Source organism: Clupea harengus, chromosome 22 (genome assembly GCF_900700415.2).
Source record: "Clupea harengus chromosome 22, Ch_v2.0.2, whole genome shotgun sequence".
Classification (NCBI taxonomy): Eukaryota; Metazoa; Chordata; class Actinopteri; order Clupeiformes; family Clupeidae; genus Clupea; species Clupea harengus.
In genome coordinates, this window is record NC_045173.1 from 23888221 (window position 1) to 23909109 (window position 20889).

General features: G+C 48.7%; 1 protein-coding gene across 1 annotated transcript in view; it reads left to right on the forward strand.

Annotated features, from left to right (window-relative positions):
• hs6st1a (heparan sulfate 6-O-sulfotransferase 1a) overlaps positions 1–15040 on the forward strand; it is a 119631-nt gene extending 104591 nt beyond the window's left edge. Inside the window, exon 2 of the mRNA XM_012835488.3 lies at positions 14182–15040. Within this exon, the coding sequence (XP_012690942.2) occupies positions 14182–14938 (757 nt within the window). The 3' untranslated portion in view covers positions 14939–15040. The remainder of the gene's footprint in view (positions 1–14181) is intronic.
• The last annotated feature ends 5849 nt before the right edge of the window (positions 15041–20889 follow it).

The window sequence follows — 20889 nt, forward strand, 5'->3', positions numbered from 1 at the left end:
TCACCCTCACCCTCACCCAGTCACAGCTGTGGAAGTAACGCCCTGTCATAAGACTGGTGGGCGTCACCATGTTGTGGCAGGTGGCACATCCATCCTGTCAGAAGCTATCGTGACAGTCCCATCTCCAGTAGCACATCATCAGCGTCATGTCTGTGACCATTGTGCATGGTGCTCGGAGGAGCATAATATAAGCATGTGTCATAGGGTCCAAAAGATTCTGTTAGAGAGCTGTTGTGATGACTTGTGTCACGATGGTGATATGATACTGACATGTCATTTAGACACCATTTTGTCGTGATGACTTATTGCAGGATATGATGTATGCTTTGACATGTTCATGTTCATGGCACCGTCTGTCCTGACGGAGGGCTCCGGAAAGGAGGCTGGTGTGTCGGCGGTGATGACAGGTTTTAGTAACACATGAATGCATTTATATAGATATCAGATGGGGAGTGAGAGGCCTGCTGTGCAGACGCATAATGATGGGATCAAGGGAGACAGTGAAAGGCAAAGGGAGACAGGGATCGTAAAATGAGAAGAAGACAAAAAGGGTCCATGGATCTCAGTGATAAGACTATATGTTTGTTTGTTTGTTGATGTCGCTGTTGTTGTTGTTGTTGTGCATGTCCATGTTTGTGTCTCATGAAAAACAGAGAGAGAAAATGCTTTTATGTGAAGGAATGCCTCCCGTCCTGCAGATTCTGGGTGGTTGGGCGTGCTAGCTAGGGGCACCAGATGCAAACCGGTCCAAATGTGGGACGAGTAATACGTTTGTGTGGGACAGTTAGGCCATGAAAGATACAGGTCACAGATGCTATTTTTTTTTTTTACTTTTACAAAAAAAAACAAATACAAAATTAGTTGTTGTTTTTGTGTGTGATGTTCACCGGCCCCACGTCTGCACAGTTCGATTGACAGCCGTCAGAGCCTCTTGACGACCTGCCTTCACTGCTCTCTTCTCAGCCATTGCATTGGTGCTCAGCCTGGTCGCTGCTTTTGACGTAGCGCCATTAGATAGAGTAGAAACCAATGAAAAATGCAGTAAATGATCTCAGTATGCGGGATGCAGGACAGAGGGTCAAAATGTGTGTTGTGTGCCGCCCAACACAAAGAGTGCTAGCACTATCCCATAGTCGGAGCTCATTAGCTTTCCTTCCTGGTCCATTCTGCGGGGCCTTGAGCGTGCTGTGGCGGTGGCTGTGGCTGTGGCTGTGGCCCTGGTGCTGGCTGGCAGATAGTCACACGGCTGTTTAAGTGTATAATGAACTCTCTGTCGAGGGCCCTGGCTGGCGTGCCCCCCCCCCCCCCCCCCCCCCACTTCATTTACCACCCAGCCACACGGCCTCTCTAATGGCCCCCACAGGACATAGAGGGAGTGAGGGAAAGAGAGAGAGAGAGAGAAGAGATGGAGGGGGAAGGAGAAGGATGCTTTGCTCTCATTTGCAGAGGCCCCTGCCCAGGGTGGCTCATTCAGTTATGCGAGTAACAGAAAGAGAAGCGTATAACATTCGCTGGCCCTGTCGAGGCTAGGTTTACTGTGAGTAGGAAAAACCTGCAAAAGACACTCAGGCAACACTGCAGAGCCCGATCAGCAGTGGATCCACGTCGCTCCGCTTCAGTGTTTCTCCTGGTAGAGGTGGTGTGTGTGTGTGTGTGTGTGTGTGTGTGTGTGTGTGTGTGGTGTGTGTGTGCGCCAGCCCCTATGTGTGTGTGTGTAAACGGCTGCCATGAGCCTTGGCTTTCAGTGCAACTCAGCACTTCCCTTTTTACTAATCCGAGGAGAGCTTGATCGATAGCTGACTGAAAGGTTACCCTGAGAGTCCTGCTGCTCGGGCACAAAGCACTGGACTCCACATGGAGCACACGGACTGTGGCCAGAGCTGGAGACCGGGACTGGTGGGCTGCAGAAGGGAGGATGGGAGAGGAGGTTAGAAGTGGGAAGGGGCGCTTAAGAGGCACAAAGCTTATCAGGATCAAAGTGGCTATGAAGTAATGTGTGTATTTGGTGTGTGTGTGTGCACATGTGTGTGTGTGTGTGTGTGTGTGTGCATGTGTGTGTGTGCGCGCATGCTTGTGTATATTTACATTTGTGTGTAAGCTGCTCTGAGAGTTTGTGTGTGTCCATCAGCGCGATGCTGGAGGCTGTGTCTTGTGTCACACCCGCACATGAAGGTGCAGGTGTGAGCTGCTAGGGTGCTAACCAACATCATGTATATGAGCGGCTCCGTCTGTGTGCGTAGATACACTAGACTGTGTGTGTGTGTGTGTGTTTGTGTGCTTTCTATCTTGTGCAGGGATTGCATAGTTGGGTGTGAGTGTGCATGTGGCTGTACATATTTGTATGTATTTGTTTGTTTGTGCACGTCGGCGTTGGTGTTTTTAAGTACGTGTGTGTTTTTGTGTATGTTTATGCCCGTGTTTGAGCACGTGTGTGTGTGTGTGCGCGTGGCCACATGCCCTGGTGCATCTCTCTGCCACGTAAGTCAGGCTTGGCCACCCTCAAGGCTGAGCGAATGCCCGTCGCTCCTCTTGCCATTCCGCCCCCACCACCATCGCTGCCACGGGCGTCTGAGAGCCAGCGAGCGATCAATGCCTGCTCCGGAGCTGTCACTCATTCATTCATTCACTCGCTCGCTCACTCAATCGCTCTACGCCGCCACCGCCGCCGCTGCCACGGTGAAAGGAGTCCCTTTCAGTCAGTCCGCCATTGAGTGAGTGTCAGCCCTCGTTCACTAGTCCGGCTGTCAGTCAGCATTGTGCCAGGCCTCAACGCCCCTCATGCCAGTGCCAACACTGTGGCAGCCATGCCTTTCTCTATAGAGAGGTGGGATGGACAGACGTATACACTGAGAGAGAGAGAGAGAAAAAGAGAGAGTGTTAGATGGAGAGAGTTCCGGGCGACCTCTCTCTTTTTTTTTTTCTTTTGGTCTGACAATGCTGAATGGGTTTTTTTGAGTTTTTGATTGTTGTCTATGGAGTGGGGTTTTCAGAGGAGGAGTGTTGTCTGTGGAGTAGTGTTTTCAGAGAAGGAGTGTTGTCTGTGAAGTGTTGTTTTCAGAGGAGGAGTGTTGTCTATGGAGTGGTGTTTTCAAAGGAGGAGTGTGTTGTCTATGGAGTGTTGTTTTCAGAGGAGGAGTGTTGTCTGTGGAGTGGTGTTTTCAAAGGAGGAGTGTGTTGTCTATGGAGTGGTGTTTTCAGAGGAGGAGTGTTGTCTGTGGAGTGTTGTTTTCAGAGGAGGAGTGTTGTCTATGGAGTGTTGTTTTCAAAGGAGGAGTGTTGTCTATGGAGTGTTGTTTTCAGAGGAGGAGTGTTGTCTATGGAGTGTTGTTTTCAAAGGAGGAGTGTTGTCTATGGAGTGTTGTTTTCAAAGGAGGAGTGTTGTCTATGGAGTGTTGTTTTCAGAGGAGGATTGTTGTCTATGGAGTGTTGTTTTCAAAGGAGGAGTGTTGTCTATGGAGTGGTGTTTTCAGAGGAGTGTTGTCTGTGGAGTGGTGTTTTCAGAGGAGGAGTGTTGTCTGTGGAGTGGTGTTTTCAGAGAAGGAGTGTTGTCTATGGAGTGTTGTTTTCAGAGGAGGAGTGTGTTGTCTGTGGAGTGGTGTTTTCAGAGGAGGAGTGTTGTCTGTGGAGTGGTGTTTTCAGAGAAGGAGTGTTGTCTGTGGAGTGTTGTTTTCAGAGGAGGAGTGTTGTCTGTGGAGTGGTGTTTTCAGAGGAGGAGTGTTGTCTGTGGAGTGGTGTTTTCAGAGGAGGAGTGTTGTCTGTGGAGTGTTGTTTTCAGAGGAGGAGTGTTGTCTATGGAGTGTTGTTTTCAGAGGAGGAGTGTTGTCTATGGAGTGGTGTTTTCAGAGGAGGAGTGTTGTCTGTGGAGTGGTGTTTTCAGAGGAGGAGTGTTGTCTGTGGAGTGGTGTTTTCAGAGGAGGAGTGTTGTCTGTGGAGTGGTGTTTTCAGAGGAGGAGTGTTGTCTGTGGAGTGGTGTTTTCAGAGGAGGAGTGTTGTCACTCAGGCCCTGCAAGCGGTGCCAGGGTGGCCACGACTGTGGACCCATACCTCTCTTCCACTCTCTTTCATGTCATTATTTCTCTTTTTTATTATATCTGCTCTCTCTCTCTCACTCTCCCTCTCCCTCTCTCTCTCTCTTCTTCTTCTTTCTGTCTTTTCCCCCGCATTGTCTGCCACTCCGACAGATGGATTCTGGGATATCTGACACTTGTAATGTCCAGACAAATGGAGATGAATGAGTTGAGGAACACACGCTTTCCAACTTGTGCTGTGTGTGTGTGTGTGTGTGTGTGTGTGTGTGTGTGTGTGTGTGTGTGTGTGTGTGTGTGTGTGTGCACGTGCACGGGCATGTGCGTGTGTGTGTGTGTTTCCCATCTCATACATGCGCAATCAGGCGATCTGCTGTCACATCGCCGTGGCAGCCATCATAGTGAACACATTTGCGCCTCTGCACAGAAAGCACTTGAATAATGAACTTGAGTCTCCACTCATCCTGACACACACACACACACACACGCACACACACAGACAATTTAAATGACTCTCTTTGTTTTTGTGTACTGGATGTCTATATGTTTGTGTGTGTGGTTTGATTTTTCTATGTCTGTGTGTGTGTTGTGTGTTTTCTCTGTGCTGTGAGTGTGTGTTTTCTTCTCTGTCTGTGTGTGTGTTTTGTTTGTTTTCTCAATGTGTGTGTGTGTGTGTGTGCCCTCGGTACACTCTGATTTATCCCCTCATGGTCGGATCCTCTTCTCTAGAGGGTGTGATTTCTTCCCCTCAATCTCTTCCTCTCTCTCCCTCCTGAACTGGCCCAATTACCTCTCTACGCCTGTGAAAAGATGTTTCTTTGTGTCTGTGTCTGTGTGTGTGAGTGAGTGCATGTATGTATGTGTGTGTGCGTGCGCGTGTGCGTGTGTGTGTGTGTGTGTGTGTGTGTGCGTGCGTGCGTGTTTGAGTGCGTGCATGTGTGTGTGCGTGCGTGCCAGTGTTTGTGTGTGTGTGTGTGCGTGCGTGCGTGTGTGTGTGCGTGCGTGCGTGCGTGCCAGTGTTTGTGTGTGTGTGCACGCACCTGTGGAGAGGAGCGGTGTTTGGTGTGGGACGGTGGAATAGCCTGCGTGCCGTCCTGCTAATGGCGTCTGAGCAGCAGACAGGAGCGTGCGTCCTGTGGTGCCCTCTGCCGAGGATCGTAATACACATCTCCAGTGCTCTGCTTCAGTCAGATCTGAGCCACTGCTATCCTATTCAACACCACCGTGTGCTATTTCTTCTTTCTTCACTGGCAGCCTTAGCGGTGTGTGTGTGTGTGTGTGTGTGTGTGTGTGTGTGTGGGGTGTGGGGTGTGCTTCTGTAATCTCTGACCAATGGCATTTTCAGATGGTGTAGACTGCCAGGAACATGTGAGATGGACTCTGTGGTTTTCAGGATGGAAATTGCAGCCAAATGCCGGGGCCCTTGGTCTACTGGGTGAAGTAGGACTGGTCTTAGTTAGAGTACTGATAAAGACAGCATAGCAAGCCTTTTTATGGATACATGGTCTAGCCAATGCTCGTTTGGGTTTCAGTACTTGTCAAGTGAACTTAAATTTGGTGTTTGCAGATTGTGAATATGTGTACAGCACAGACACACACACACACACACACTCTAACACACACACACACACACACACACACTCTAACACACACACACACACACACACACACTCTAACACACAACCTCCCTCCCCCTCTCCTCAGAATGTCTCATAGCCACAGACACACGTATGCACCCCATGAGAAGTATGGCCAGCTCAGCAGTGGCTAGGGAGATGGCTGCATGTGTGTGGGAATGTCTGGCAGTCAGGCAGAGCCTCCGCAGTCAGCAGGATCACTGCATACTCTCAGAGCCCAGGCATTCCTGAGATGGGAGCAGATAGGACATGATGTGATGACTGTGTGTTGGAGAAAGTGAGAGGAGATAGGAGTGGGAAGATGTCTGTGGTACAAGATGTCTTCTTGTTGTTGTGTGCGAGAAATAAAAAATAAAAAGTTAGTGGAGTGTGTGTGTGTGTGTGTATGTGTGAGTGTGTGTGTGAGACTAAAACAAGTTAGTGGAGTAGGGCATGTTTCAGCGTGTGTGTGTGTGTGTGTGTGTGTGAGAGAGACAAAAAGAGGGAGTGAGAGTGTTTGTGTGTTTGCATGCAGCCGCCTTGGTCAGTCATTGGACTTGTCCTGACGTGTCCACTGCAGCACTCCTCTTCCCCAAATAGCTGATGGCTCTGTGCTAGATCCAGCCCGCTGCTGCTGCTAGTCAAGTCTCTGAGCCCAGCCCTCCATCGTTATGGTGATAGGTGGAAGGGAAAGGGCTCCCATAGGCTCTCAAAAAATGTTCAGGTTAGGTTGTGAAACATCATTCTCTCTCTGTGTGTGTGTGTGTGTGTGTGTGTGTGTGTGTGTGTGTGTGTGTGTGTGAGTGAGTGTGAGTGTGTGAGAGAACAGCAGCTCTGGTGCTCTGCTATGTGACTAGGGCCTGAACACACACACACACACCCTCACACAGACAGACACACACTAAACTCTCCGTCTCTCGCACTCTGCCTCGGTCGAAAGCCCTGGGCTAATTAGGACGTGCTGATTGATTAGCCCGCAGTAATTAGCTTTTGTGATGTAAATGAATCTCCCATTGGTTTGAAATTGATTAGCCACCGTCTCTCCCCGGGGAACGGAGAGGATCGCTGCTCGTAATTGAGTCGCCGGCTTCCGCCTCTCTGGGCCCCGCGCTCTCGCTATCATCAGCCCACCGTCACTTCGGCTTCTTGTTTGTAATCAAACACGAGTAATGGATGACGATAGATAGCCGTTCGCTTTTTTTTAGCTGAAGAAAAGCTGTATGGTTGTCGGATGTCTCTGTCCGTCTCAGTGAGAACTAAATTACCGGGCGGTGTTATGTCAAATCCAGTTCATAATGGCTTCCCGAGTCTTTTGTATGTGGGGTGTAAATCAGTGTGTGTGCGAAACGTTATCAGTCGTGACAGGACTGCGCTGGATTGTATGTCTGTGAGTGGCTGTTCAGTTGCGCTGCGCGAGGGTGATTTGTTTGGTTTAATAATGCATTTTGGCGTCTGGACTCGATGCAGTCGACCAGCAATGCTGTGAAGTCTGAGCGTGGCTGAAAGCTACCAAAGCCAGACGCACGGTTTTTCAGACAAGTGGATGCACTCACACATATATAAACATACACACATGCACATACACACACACACACACACACACACACACACACACTCAAGCTCACACAGCCTTTGCAGACAGAGGCACATACCTATACACATTGCTACAGATGCTCTCTCTCTCTGTCTCTCTCTCTCTCTCTCTCTGTCTCTCTCTCTCTTTCTCTCTCCCTCTCTTTCTCTCTCTCTGTCTCTCTGTCACAGATAAACAAAAAAAAACATAGTCTGGAAAGTGCACACACACACACACACACACACACACACACACACACACACACACACACACACACACACACACACACACACACACACAGCTGGGTGTGAGAGGAGGCAGCTGTTGAAGGAGAGAGAGAATCAATACCGGTGCTGTATCCTGTCTAAACACAGATGCCCATGGGAGGAGGGGATGGAGGCATGTGCTCTCTCTCTCTCTCTTCCTCAGGAAGGAACAGCCTCGGTTTCAGCCACCATTGGGCTGACCCTCTGGCCTCTAACGTGAGTGTGTGTGTGTGTGTGTGTGTGTGGGGGGGGGGGAGGGAGCGCTAGACAAGCTAGGCAGGGATATGAAGTGAGATGGAGAGATGGAGATGGAGAGATCACAAACGAGTAACAGACCTGTGAGCGAGAAAGAAGGAGATGAAACTAAACAAACCAAACAAAAGCAGCCTAGAGCATAACGATGGAGGGAGGGGTGGAGGGGTGGATGGGTGGATGGATGGAGGACGCCGCCGCAAGGGCTCGGAGGTCAGGAGAGAAGAGATGCAGTGGCAGACCACAGGAAGCCCCAGGCCTCAGCACACTGAAAGATGGAGGACAGAGAGAGCGAGAGAAAGAGAAAGGGCAGAAGTGAGGGGGAGAAAGAAAGAAAGAAAGAAAGAGAGAGAGAAAGCTCTCTCACTTGACTGATCAATAACAATGGCATACAGTGCCCAGCCTGCCACTCTCTCATCACTATTGAGCTGCTCGGATAATCCTGCACTTCCTCTGAGGCCTGGACGCCTGTCCTCTGCTAATCTAGTTTTCTCTGTGGCGTGTCTCAGAGGTCTAATCCCAGTGTGTATGTGTACTCACAAAAGGTGGCTTCATCTCCGTTAACATCTCCAGAGGGGACTAGCCTCTCAGGGGACAGACAAGAACACTACTCGCTTCGACAAGACTACATTAAGTCATGCTAATGAGGCAACTTTGAATTGAATTGGAATTGGAAGACACCTTTTTTTTTTTTACGGTCCGTCTTCCCTTGGCATCACAGTCTGAGCTGTAGACCAGTGAGGACCTTAGAGGCGAACCGAGTGGAGCGGTGTGGGGGTAAGTCTCATTGCCAGGGAACAGGAAGCTGAGCCTTTTTTAGCGTTGTGGTCAACGTGCCCAGACCCCAAAGTCTGACACGAGTGAGCCACAGGACATAGAAGCTTGAGAAGTTTGGCTGCCTTGTGGTGGAACATAGAACACAGCGTAAATGGGCGTCAGCATTCTGTATTTCATTTGTGGTGAACAAACGGAACGGAACACACGGAAGAGACAGATGTGTGGGGTGTTCTCTTTGTTTCTTTCTAGAGGGATTTCCAAATGGTTAGTTGATAGTCTGCGATTCAGTCTGTCCTCGTTCTAAGCAGGATGCCAATCGTTATCGGTGGCTAGAGGGGCAAAGGATAACCACCCCAGCCACCTACCGATCGGACCCAGACCCGGTTGCCCTCTGCCCTCCCCCACTGGAAAATAACACACTTCAGACGGTTTCCCCTGGCAGGGGCTGGGAGTCTGAAGACGGAAAGAGTGCCAAAAGGCCAACTCATATCAAAGATTTGTGATAAAACTAAACCGTTACAGAATGTCGTAGAGGCGAGTTGTCGTGGTGTGCGTTAATGGTTGCAAGGTTTCAAATCACCGTGGCAAGGTTTTAGAACACTATTATATCATGGCTTTTGTGACGTGTTGACACGCAGTCAATCAAGACACGGCATCAGGCAGAGTTTTGGCCAGAGGAGACAGAGGACTACTTATTAACTTGTTTTGAAGAACATCAGTGTCTGTATAACATCAGTCAAAAAGTGTATGCTAACAAAGTCACAAAAACTAAAATAATTCGACTGCTGGCTAGTCAGCTAGTTGGTTAACTTTGCTGGCTAATTCATAATCTGCTACAACGAGTTGTGTAACAAAGGTGTTATGGAAACGTTAGTGCATTTGCAAGCTGTCCCAACGGTCTGAACACTTGTTGCAGCAAGTTGTTGGTTTCAAGTAGTTGCAGCTTGTCTCGTCACCAATCTTCGGTCTGAACTGGAATGACCCTGTTATTTATAGATCATCACACGCACGCACACACACACACACACACACACACACACACACACACACACACACACACACACACACACACACACACACACACTGTACATACATACACACACACACCACATACTCATGCTTGGTCGGACACAATGGGGTAAAGCAGGTCACACCTGAAGTGAACGTGTCCTATTTCCGAGGAGAAAAACAGGGGAGGACAATGGTGTGAGGCGGCACGGGGCCCTTATGCAATAAAGTGCCGTTGAAGGGTATTGTGGTATTGTGTGGCAGGAAGGGTGGGCTCCGTACACAGCACACAGATGTCTTTAGTGATGTTCTTTTGTTGCAGAAATATAGACAGACAGCACAAAAGAAAGAGAGAGAGAGAGAGAGAGGGAGGGAGGGACAGAGAGAGGGGAAGGGAGAAAGAGAGAGAAGGGAGAAGGAGTAACAGCATCAAAGAGATAGAGAGAGAAATGAGGAGATGGAGAGAAGGAGGGTGCAAAAAGACAGGAGAAAGAGCCAGACAGGGATGGGGAATGGGAGATGGAAAGGAGAGACAGAGAGGGAGTGCAGGAGGGATGGAGAGAGGAAGTGTGGGGGGGGGGGGGGGGGAGAGAGTTGTATTGATGTATGTGTGGGCAGTCAGGTAATGACCTTGGCAATGGATTGTGTGGCCATAATCAGGCCAGACACAGTGGATGAATCCCCACACTGCAGCCAGCCACCCACACACCGGTGTTCAACTCGCTTACACGAGCTTCAGCTTTGTGTGTATCTGTGTGTGTATGTGTGCTTGAGTTTGAGTGTTCAGTCTGGGAGAAAGAGAGCAAGTGTGTGAGTGTATGTGTGTGTGTTTGCAACTCTGTGTGTATGTGTGTGAGTGCGTGCATGCATGTGTGTGTGCATTGGTTTGAGTGTGAGAGAAACAGAGCAAGTGTGTGTGGTGTGAAAAGGTTAGCACTGTTCTGGTTAAGATGTGCTTGCCTCAGCACATTCACTTTTCTCTGCATTGGGGGACAGTAGCCCTCCTTGTGTGTTCTCTCCCCCTCTCTTTCCCTCTCTCTCTCTCTCTCTCTCTCTCTCTCCCTCTCTCACTCTCTCTCTCTCTCTCTCTCTCTTTCTCCCTCTCTCTCTGTCCCTGTCTTTCTCTCCCTCTCGATGGCTCTGTTACCTTTTTCTCAGTGCTTTTCTCTCTCTCCACTCCTCCTTTTCTGTTTCTGCGTCTCTCTTCTCACACATTCTGTCATCTCTCTGTGTATCGATTCGTCTGGGTTAAACATGCTGATTTCATCATTTGTCTCCATATGTATCTGAAATCCAAACCTCAGAGAAACTGCACCATCAGTCATCACTCACCGATCCCAGCCTCGGAGGCAGTCCGTAACTCTGAATAGATATCGCCATCAAGTGGCCATTTTGTGAAGTGCATCCGAGCACCATGCTTGCCGTTGTTTTTGCGTTTTCCTCTGCGATGATGACTCAGTTCTACTTCAAAGGCAAAATATAAAGATATTCTCCGTTTTGCAAAGCGTCCTAGAGCATGCTCATCGTGCTTTATCTTTTGCCTTGCCAGCTTGCTCAGGCTTGACTGTGTTTGTTATGGTGTGTGTGTGTATGTTTTTTCGCGTGCGTGCGCTTTCCGGCTTTGTGCAGATCCAGTATGTTTGCCGTATTGCCTTCGCTGTCAGGTCTATTATGTGGATTTATGACTTAATGGTGAAGACAATTTCTCATGCTAGCAAGTGCAGTGCCATTACTGATAATGACGCCTACTTCAGCTCTCAGTCTCTCGCTCACTCACTCACTCACTCACTCACACACGTATGTACATACATGCAAACACTTCACTGAGTTAATAAGTGAGTCCAGTGGTTCTAAAGCCTAAAAGAGACGCGCTTGATTTCTTTTTGCGTACACATACTGTATGTATTTGTATTCTTTGTTCTGTGTTCAAAGTGCCAAATGCAATGCAAAAAATGTCGTCATGCCAGTGAACCTCAGTAAATTGAAATTGAATTGGGAACAAGAGAGAGAGGAAGAGAGAGAGAGGAAGGGGAAGGGGAGTGAAGAGAGTGGGAGGAAAGAGGGAGGGAAGGTGTGAGTGAGAGAGAGAGAGAGACCTGGGTAGAGAGAATGAGAGAGAGAGAGAGAGAGAGATGGAAGGGAGGGTGAGAGAGACAGAGACATGGAGGGAGAGATGGAAGGAATGAAGGGACGGTAGGATAAATAGAGGATCAGCACTGTTTTATGGTCCACATCCCCAAGCCTGCTCAAGATCCAGGGCTGCAGGGGTGTGTGTGTGTGTGTGTGTGTGTGTGTGTGTGTGTGTGTGTGTGTGTGTGTCGGTGGATGCGTGTGTGTCGGTGGATGCGTGCGGGCGGAAATGCGTGCGTGTGTGTGTGGGTGCGCGTGTGTGTGTGTGTGTGCGTGGGTGGGTGGGTGTGCGTGCGCGTGCGTGTGTGTGTGTGTGCCCGTGCGTGTGTAAGTAACAGAGCTGGCATGTCCAGATAAGGGGCATCAGTGCGTTCAGGCTGTAGCTCTGATATGAGAGGACTGAGCTGCTGTTTGCCGTCTTTAACTCCAGCCACGTTCACACACACACACATCCATCATGTCCACTTTGATTAGATTCCTGCCCTCCACGGCACTGTGTGTGTCTGCAGAAACGCAGCACTCAGCACAAGCTTTGCCTGTACCCAGTGACGGTCTGTGTGTGTGTGTGTGTGTGTGTGTGTGTGTGTGTGTGTGTGTGTGTGTGTGTGTGTGTGGTGGTGGTGGTGGTGGTGGTGGGGGGGTTGTGTGTGTGTGTGTGTGTGTGTGTGTGTGTGCTTGTGTGAGAAAGAGAGTGATATATGTTTGCCTGTGTATATGCGCTTGGGTGTGTGTGTGTGTCTGTGTGTGAGGGAGAGGGAGAGCTTGTTTGTGCCTGTATTTATTGTTCACATGTCTGTTTATATGTCAGTGTGTTTGGGTTTGTGTCCATACGTGTTTGTAGATGTATGTGTGTGTGTGTGTGTGTTTGTGTGTATCTGTGTGAGAGGCTCTCTCTCTCTCTCTCTCTCTCTCTCTCTCTCTCTCTCTCTCTCTCTTTCTGTTCTGTTTCATCATTCCCTTTCTCTGCCTAATCTCTCTTAATGGGGAGACTGGGCCCTGTCTGTTCGTGTCAGTGCTGAGGAGGCAGACGATCAGATGGGGCAAATGAACACATGAGTCACATGTGAAAGATGACTCACAGATGAGGGCAGGCTCCTCTCATATGCCATAGGATGATTAACACCACTGCGTTGTGTGTGCGCGCATGTTTGTGTGTGTGTGTGTGTGTGTGTGTGTGTGCGTGCGCGCATGCGTGCATGCGTGTGTGTGTGTGTGTGTGTGTGTGTGTGTGTGTGCGCACATGCCTGTGTGTGTGTGCGTGCATGCGTGCGTGCGTGTGTGTGTGTGTGTGTGTGATAATGTGTGTGCATGTGCCGAGGTTGAAGTAAGGTGTGTTTGTTTGTGTGATAATGTGTGTGCATGTGCCGAGGTTGAACACAGGTGTGTGTGTGTGTGTGTGTGTGTGTGTGTGTGTGTGTGTGTGTGTGTGTGTGTGTGTGTGTGTGTGTGTGTGATTGGTTGGGGGGGTGTTATCCTTGGGCTTCCTCTCCTGCCTTAACCAAAGAGGAATAAATAAGGTGCTGTGAGCTCATATATCGAGATCTCTCTGATGCCAAGCCTATCAGTAATGCAGTATAAGGCCTCACACACACCCTCACCTCACACAAACAGAACAGGTGTCTGAAATAGTCGAGGGATTTAGTTTGGTTCCTCACCATGCAAAAGAACACACTCCCCTACTTATATTCAGACTGACAGGGTTCTCAAAAAAACCTTTGGTGTTTGTCCCGTCCTGGCTCTGTAAGTGGGAAACGAGCATAGTGGCTCTGATCGAGCCAATCAACACGTTGCTTCAGAAGCATGGAAGGGAGGAGTGTAATGTGATTTGCTGTGCAGCTCAAATATCCACCACCTTTCACAGACTGCACCATTAAGTGGAAGCCATGTCTAAAAGTTCTGTCTATCAAGAAAAGTGCTGGGGTGTCCTTGAGTGGAGCGAGATCTATTTAGATGTAACCGTGTGTGTGTGTGTGTGTGTGTGTGTGTGTGTGTGTGTGTGTGTGTGTGTGTGTGTGTGTGTGTGTGTGTGTGTGTGTGTGTGTGTGTGTGTGTGTGTGTGTGTGTGTGTGTGTGTTTCTGGTTTGAGTGTGGTCTGAGGGCAATAGATGAGCTGTTGGGAATGAGAGGTGCAGTTAATCATGTTTGAGTTGATATTCAGTTACGCTTATATTTGAATGCACATATAAAATGATGTGGCACAATGATTTTCTCTCACTCTCTCTCTCTCTCTCTCTCTCTCTCTCTCTCTCTCTCTCTCTCTCTCTCTCTCTCTCTCTTTCGAGCTTCAGTTCAGTAATTGGCTGGTTTTCCATTTGTTTTTTGTTGTTTGTTTGTTTGTTTGTTTTTGATGACAAATGGATTATGTCATCTGTTGTCAAATATGCACAGATGTGAAAGTGTGATCAGATGGTTTTATGAAGGGAATAAATGATAAACCTAATTCTCTCTCTCTCTCTCTCCCCCTCCCTCTCCCTCTCTCTCTCTCTCTCTCTCCCTCTCTCCCTCTCTCTCCCTCTCTCTGTCTTCCGTCACAGGAAGTACTACTACATCACGCTGCTGCGGGACCCGGTGTCGCGCTACCTAAGCGAGTGGCGGCACGTGCAACGGGGCGCCACCTGGAAGACCTCGCTGCACATGTGCGACGGGCGCACCCCGACGCCCGAGGAGCTGCCCGCCTGCTACGAGGGCACCGACTGGTCCGGCTGCACGCTGCAGCAATTCATGGACTGCCCCTACAACCTGGCCAACAACCGGCAGGTGCGCATGCTGGCCGACCTCAGCCTGGTGGGCTGCTACAACATGTCCTTCATGCCCGAGAAGAAGCGCGCCCAGATCCTGCTGGAGTCGGCCAAGAAGAACCTGCGCGACATGTCCTTCTTCGGCCTGACGGAGTTCCAGCGCAAGACGCAGTACCTGTTCGAGCGCACCTTCCGCCTGCGTTTCATCCGCCCGTTCATCCAGTACAACAGCACGCGCGCGGCCGGCGTGGACCTGGACAACGACACCATCCTGCGCATCGAGGAGCTCAACGAGCTGGACATGCAGCTCTATGACTATGCCTGGGACCTCTTCCAGCAGCGCTACCAGTACAAGAGGCAGCTGGAGCGCCGGCAGCTGCGTCTGCAGAGGAGCCAGGGGGCCGGGGGGCTTTTTCCCCTGAGGCGCGGCGGCGGCGGTGGTGGTCCCGGCGAGGATTCTCCGCAGCCCCGTGGAGACGAACCACCGGCACCCGAGGAGGCCGCCCGGCTGCCCACGGAGGACTACATGAACCACATCATCACGCGATGGTAGCATAGGGCCTGAGGGGGGCGGACGCCGTGGGCCGGGGGGCGGGAAGGGCAGGGGGTGGCAGAGACTTAAAAAGGGATGAGAGGGAGAGGGAGAGAGAGAGGGAGAGAGAGAGGGAGAGAGAGAGAGAGAGAGAGAGAGAGAGGGTAGGAGGGCGGGAGGGCGGGGCATGAGAGGGTAGTTAGGGAAGAATGTTCCTCTCATGGTTCGGCGTGCTCGTGAAGGACTGGTGCTCTCCATCCTCCAGCGGAAGAGCGTGATGTTATGGAGTCTGGTCTCCGCCCTGCTGCCACTCCCCTGCGTCCCGCACCAGACCTCATGTGTGGGTGGGGGGATGCTTGTGTGGACTTCCCAGAATACCTTGGTAGGCCCCTCTGACTCAAATGGGGCCGCCATTGTACTGGGCACCGAGTCCAGAGACAGTCGGCAAAGGCTGAAGATCGCTCACCTAAACCCCCCCCCCCCCCCCCCCCCCTCACCCCCGCCCCCATCCCCCAACACCCCTCCCTATGGAAGTCAATCCACTGCACATAGTAAAAAAAAAAGATAAAGAGAACAAAGATGAACAAATGTATAAACAGATATTTGCTTAAATGTTAGCGATCATTTCAGCTATGGATGTGACTATGGTGGTTCATGTCATTTTAATGAAATGTGGCTTTTAATTTTTAATTTTTTTTTTTGTTCTCGTTGCTCCTACCCTACCCGAGATTTTTTTAAACATTGCGACCAACAGAGCTGCCTAAAGTCTTTCTGGATGCAATTTTCAGCTTCTTACTATCAACCAACAAAGGAAACAATGGCTTGAAGATCTTTTTTTTCTTTTAGTTTTTTTTTGTGTATTTTTTTTTTTTTTTTTTTAAGTGTGAAAAGATTGGATTGGTGTTGGTTGGACCATTGCCTTTATTTAAGCCTTTCATCTTATGGGAAATCAGTAATTTAAGTGTACTAATATATTCTATCAGAGTGTTAAGGACTCTAGACTACTCAACAACTTTGACCCTGTGTCACACAAACACACACACCCCTACACGAGTGGGAGACCAGTCATTCTCCCTGACAGTTTGGGTGGAGACAGACCACACACACACACACACACACACACACACACACACACACACACACACACACACAAACACACCGCGGTGGGAGAAGCCAGTCAGCCAGGTAGCTGGCTACAGGTCATAGCTATGGTGTCACATTGCAACTGCCCTGTCATGGCTGGTTATGTGTTTGTTTATTTGGTTGGGTGTTGTGAGATTAAAGGAGGCATTATCTTTCCTTTTTTTTCTTAAACGTTTTAATGTGTATGTTTTGTCTGTGAATTGAGGGATCAACTTAATGTCTGTCTGTCTGTCTGTGTGTGTGTGTGTGTGTGTGTGTGTGTGTGTGTGTGTGTGTGTGCTGGAGTAGACAGGCAGATGAGCAGGTTTGTTGTTCCTCTTGGCCGGAGGGTCCGCTGCACTCCGCCGTACCATTCCCTTAAAACCAGCCAGCCAGCCCACTGCTACCCCAACACTACTCCTGTTTGAGAGAAACACTGGACACCATGAATGCATGCAGTGCGTATTACATTCAGGTTGATTAATTAGTCTGTATGAGAGTTTGAGTAGTATGTTTTAGTCTATGCCATACTGCGTGTGCAGGTGCGTGTGTGTGTGTGTGTGTGCGTAGTCAGCTGTAGTAGTGTAAATTGTTCCATGACCAACCTATTGCCATGCTCTTCAGGGACTGTATCTTAAGCTAGTCAGAGATCTATCTTAAGTGTCCTCCACAGTCTTATCACCAGGAGCTGCTTGTTGTTCTGCAGTGAAGTGTGCAGCTGACTCCCTAGATCTGGTCCAGAAACCATCACGGGTGCACACTAGATTTGCAGCACCCTTTTTTCCACCACTGATGAGTTTGCACCCCTGACCAAAACTGGACCTGATTCCGAGTCAGGACAGGGTCGCCTCTGCTCTAGAGTGCCCCCTGCAGGCGGTCAGGGGAAGGGTAGAGGATGGCCTCTAGTTGCGCCACTGGCTGTCTGTCCCATTTTATTTATTCAGTTTTTTTTCTTTCTTGGGTCGTTCTTATTTGTTAGGGATATGTACACTTTTTTTCTTTTATCAAGAATGAAAATACTGCTTTGTTTCAGAAATAATCACAGAACAATTACCAGTAACTGAGTTCAGATTGTTTTTTGTGGCTGATATGTTCAAAATTGTATTTTTTTTGGTATTATTTTTAAAGAAGGAACGATGTATCATCCTTACCAATGTTGTCCTTATTTCAAAATAGCTTTGATGGTGCGGTGAAACCATCTGTGATGTAACATAGAACATAAGGGAACTAATTTCTATTGCAGGAGACTGGTTGTGAGTCGCTGGTACAAAATCTGTCGGCAGTGCAATTCTGACCCACGTTCTCTATGACTGGTTCTCTATCACCTCAGATACCACTCTGAGTGTACATCTTCCATAGAGTTTTCTCATATGAGTCGATTGTATTTTGTGAGCGTGTGTGTGTGTGTGAGAGTGCATGTATGTTTGTGACTGCGCTTGCACGCGTTAAGTCTTGGTGAAAACTTTTTTTTTTTTCTCTCTCTCTCTCTCATTTTTCAGTTCAGATAAACCAAACCCACGGTCACGCCATCAATCCTTTAGCCACCACCACCTCCTGATCCAGTACCCAAACAGCATATTTTCTTGCTTTTAAATGAGTCAAACACGTCTGAGGTGAGGTGAGCAAGGGCTGCAGACCTAGGACTCATGCAAAAGCAAAGCAAAGCGAAGCGAAGCGAAGCAGGCCTATTTGTTGAATATACTGTATGCCTGCACTTGATTAAGCTTGCCCAGCGTAACGGACCTAATGCATTAACCCCCCGGAGTGCAAGTCCCATCCTGTCCGGCACCACTAACTAAGTCAATGAAGCGCTAAGAGTGATGCTAAGAGCAATGCTAAGTGCTACTAGCGACAGAGGAGCAAACAAACAGCGTTGTTTTTTTTGTTTTGTTTGTTTTTTTCCCAAGACCAGGCCTGCACGGCTGCACAAGTCGTGGCTTTGCACGAGACTATAGTGAACTTGGGTGTGCCGACTGGGTGAGCTTTACCAGAATAAAAAGGGGCAGGAGATCTTGTGGAGGTCAGCAGAAGAGAGAGAGAGAGAGAGAGAGAGAGAGGAGCTTTTACTGTCCAGCTCACTCTACTATACAGTTATGTGGTCACTCTCTGGGTATTTCTTATCATTGCAAAATAGACTGGGTCATCAAAGACACCAATAAAGGAAAAGAATTTCATTTTTATACAAAAAACACTTCTTTGGTCTCTTGTCATTATTTCAGTTTGAACTGCATACTAGTTCACAGTATGAAAATATCGTAATACGAATTATTATTATTATTAATATTGCTAAGTGTATCCTCATTCTCACTTTCTCATGACACTTTAAGAGAAGTGCTAGTGACGGACACTAGCACCCATGGGTTGTGGTGTCCTTGCTAGCATGCACGCCTCCCGTGTCGGAGGTTGCGAGTTTGAGTCCGGTTGTGGGACTGTGCTTATCTGTCCAACGAAGGTTACACAAGGAAGCTATCAACCGGCTCATTGAGAGCAACAAAAGGTACAGTAGTATGCACGAGGATAAACCACATTTTGAGGCCACTGCCGTTTGACCACAGGACGGCTCTACCCCTCAAACCACGGCTGCACAGTCTCCCTACCAGATAGTCTTCCAGATAGATAGTCCCCATGCTGGATGGCGTTTGAGTTGGATAGACCTCTAGCTGCATCATCTCTCTACTGGTCAGTCTTCATCTCAAGTAGCCTACGTACAAAATACAAAAGTAGTGTTGCGCTCTGATCATCAGAAAATAGCTGTGCTTTTAACACGTCCCACATGATCTGAGCTGCGTTTCCCAAGAGATGTGTTATACTATGACCATTGATGAACAATATAGAGGCTTTTCATTTTGAACACCATCTCTAGTTATAATGAGTTAATGTCAAGTACATTTGAATTCATTTGTACAAATACACCACAGTGCTGGCTAAAGAGGCGTTAACTATCAGTGCAGAGCTGACCCAGCACTTCAGGAATGAACCTGGTCTGCATTATGCTGTAATATGACCATTCATTATTGAGAGGCTATTGTCACGACTGCCTGGCTCAAGGCAGCCCTGACATAAAATGGGTCGACCACACCATAGTGATAGTTAAAAAGGGTTTATTTACAATAGGGAAAACCATCAGTATAATGTATTAAAAGGAAAGTGTCGTGCAATGTGTCTAGGGGGAAACAAACAATAGTGTAAAACGCGACGAGGACGGAGGAAGCATTGAGTGTGTGTCCGTAGCCGGACGTCTTCTCCCAGGCTCTCACCACTGGAACAATCCGTACGCTACACCGGCAACGCAGAAGTCTGGAGCAGAGAGAGACCGTCGATGGCAAAACCCCAGCCTCTTATAGGCCAGCCCATTAACGGCACTCAGCACCCTGCAGGAGACAGATAGACAACAGCCGTAACACAAAAGGGGCGGAGCCCCTGGCCTTATTAGTAGGGCCGTAACACTATTGTAGTGAACACCCTCTCTTTGAGGTTATTGTAATCATAGCATAACAACACTTTTGGGAAATGCTCCCCTGGAGTCGCACGGGCCCTTTCCAGATATGGGAGTAGCCATGGCGATAAAGGTCAGTGACGCATGCCAGCTTGGGATTGAAAGCTCGCCAGGGAAAAATGGGGCTGGGGAGGAGTGAATGAACAGTGTCTTCCCCTCCCACCACATCCACGGCTGAAGTGCCCTTGAGCAAGGCATTTAACCCCCCATCTTGCGGGTGAGGTAGCTGCCAACCGCTCCATGTGTGTGTGTGTGTATGCTCACTACTGCTAGTGTGTGTGTGTGGTAATTGCTCACTGCCACTGCCAATTGATAATTTCCCTCAGGGGATAAATAAAGTATTCTAAAAAATCTTCACATTGTCTTCACATCTAGTAATTACAACAGACACAGAGCTGGCCTGATGCTTTAGTTTATCTCCCCAGTTTTAAGCTGACTCCAGAACAGATTTGGTCCAGATTGGCCCATGGATCTATTCCAGAACCATTCCATCACAGATGCTCTCTTCACCTCTGGTAATTACACAACACAGGGCTGGTCTGGCACTCAGATTGACGGCAACTCCCTTTGTCCCATTCAGCAGAGGAACAAAAAGACCCAGCATCAGCAGCGATCAGTGTCTCATGTGAAACTGGGCCATCACTCAACTTTATCCGAGTCTAGAGGTGTGTGTGTGTGTATTTCTCAAAGCCTCGAACAGAAATTGCTGCGTGTTTGTATGTGTGTTTAGCTCTCACCTACAAAAGAAATTGCAGTGTGTGTGTGTGTGTTGTGTGCCTGACCCACAAAAAGAAGAATTGCACCCCCTGGACCAATGGATGGAATCCACATCCTGTCTGAGATCTGAGAGGAGGGCCATTTGAGGGAGAATTACCTGCCAGCTCTTTACTACAGGCCCCAGACGCTGGGCACGCAACAGCAGCAGCGAGAGGGAAGGCAAACTTATGAGCCACTGAAAGGCTGTTTGATCGGTGAAGCAGAATCAGTAATGTGAGCCATTGCAACATCATAACCACAGTATATTGCCATAAAGGTGTAAGTGCTGAATCGTAAGGACACGGTACGCTTGTTGATGAACTGTTGCCATTGCAACCATTTGTTTTCATGCCACCAATGTATTAGCATCGTTACCACAGCGTACTGTAATTATGAAAGGTGCTAAATAAGAAGGAAAAGTCTGCATGCCTGTTTTCTGCACAGTTCATTTTGTTTTGTAAACGTCTTCTTTAGTGATAAAGAGCATCCAACCGTAGTAAGAGCCAAGTAAGACAATAATATTCTTTTATCAGAATCACACAGCTTTGCTTTGATCACGCTTATTGCTAGTAGGACTTCATGAAAACAAGCAGTGCAC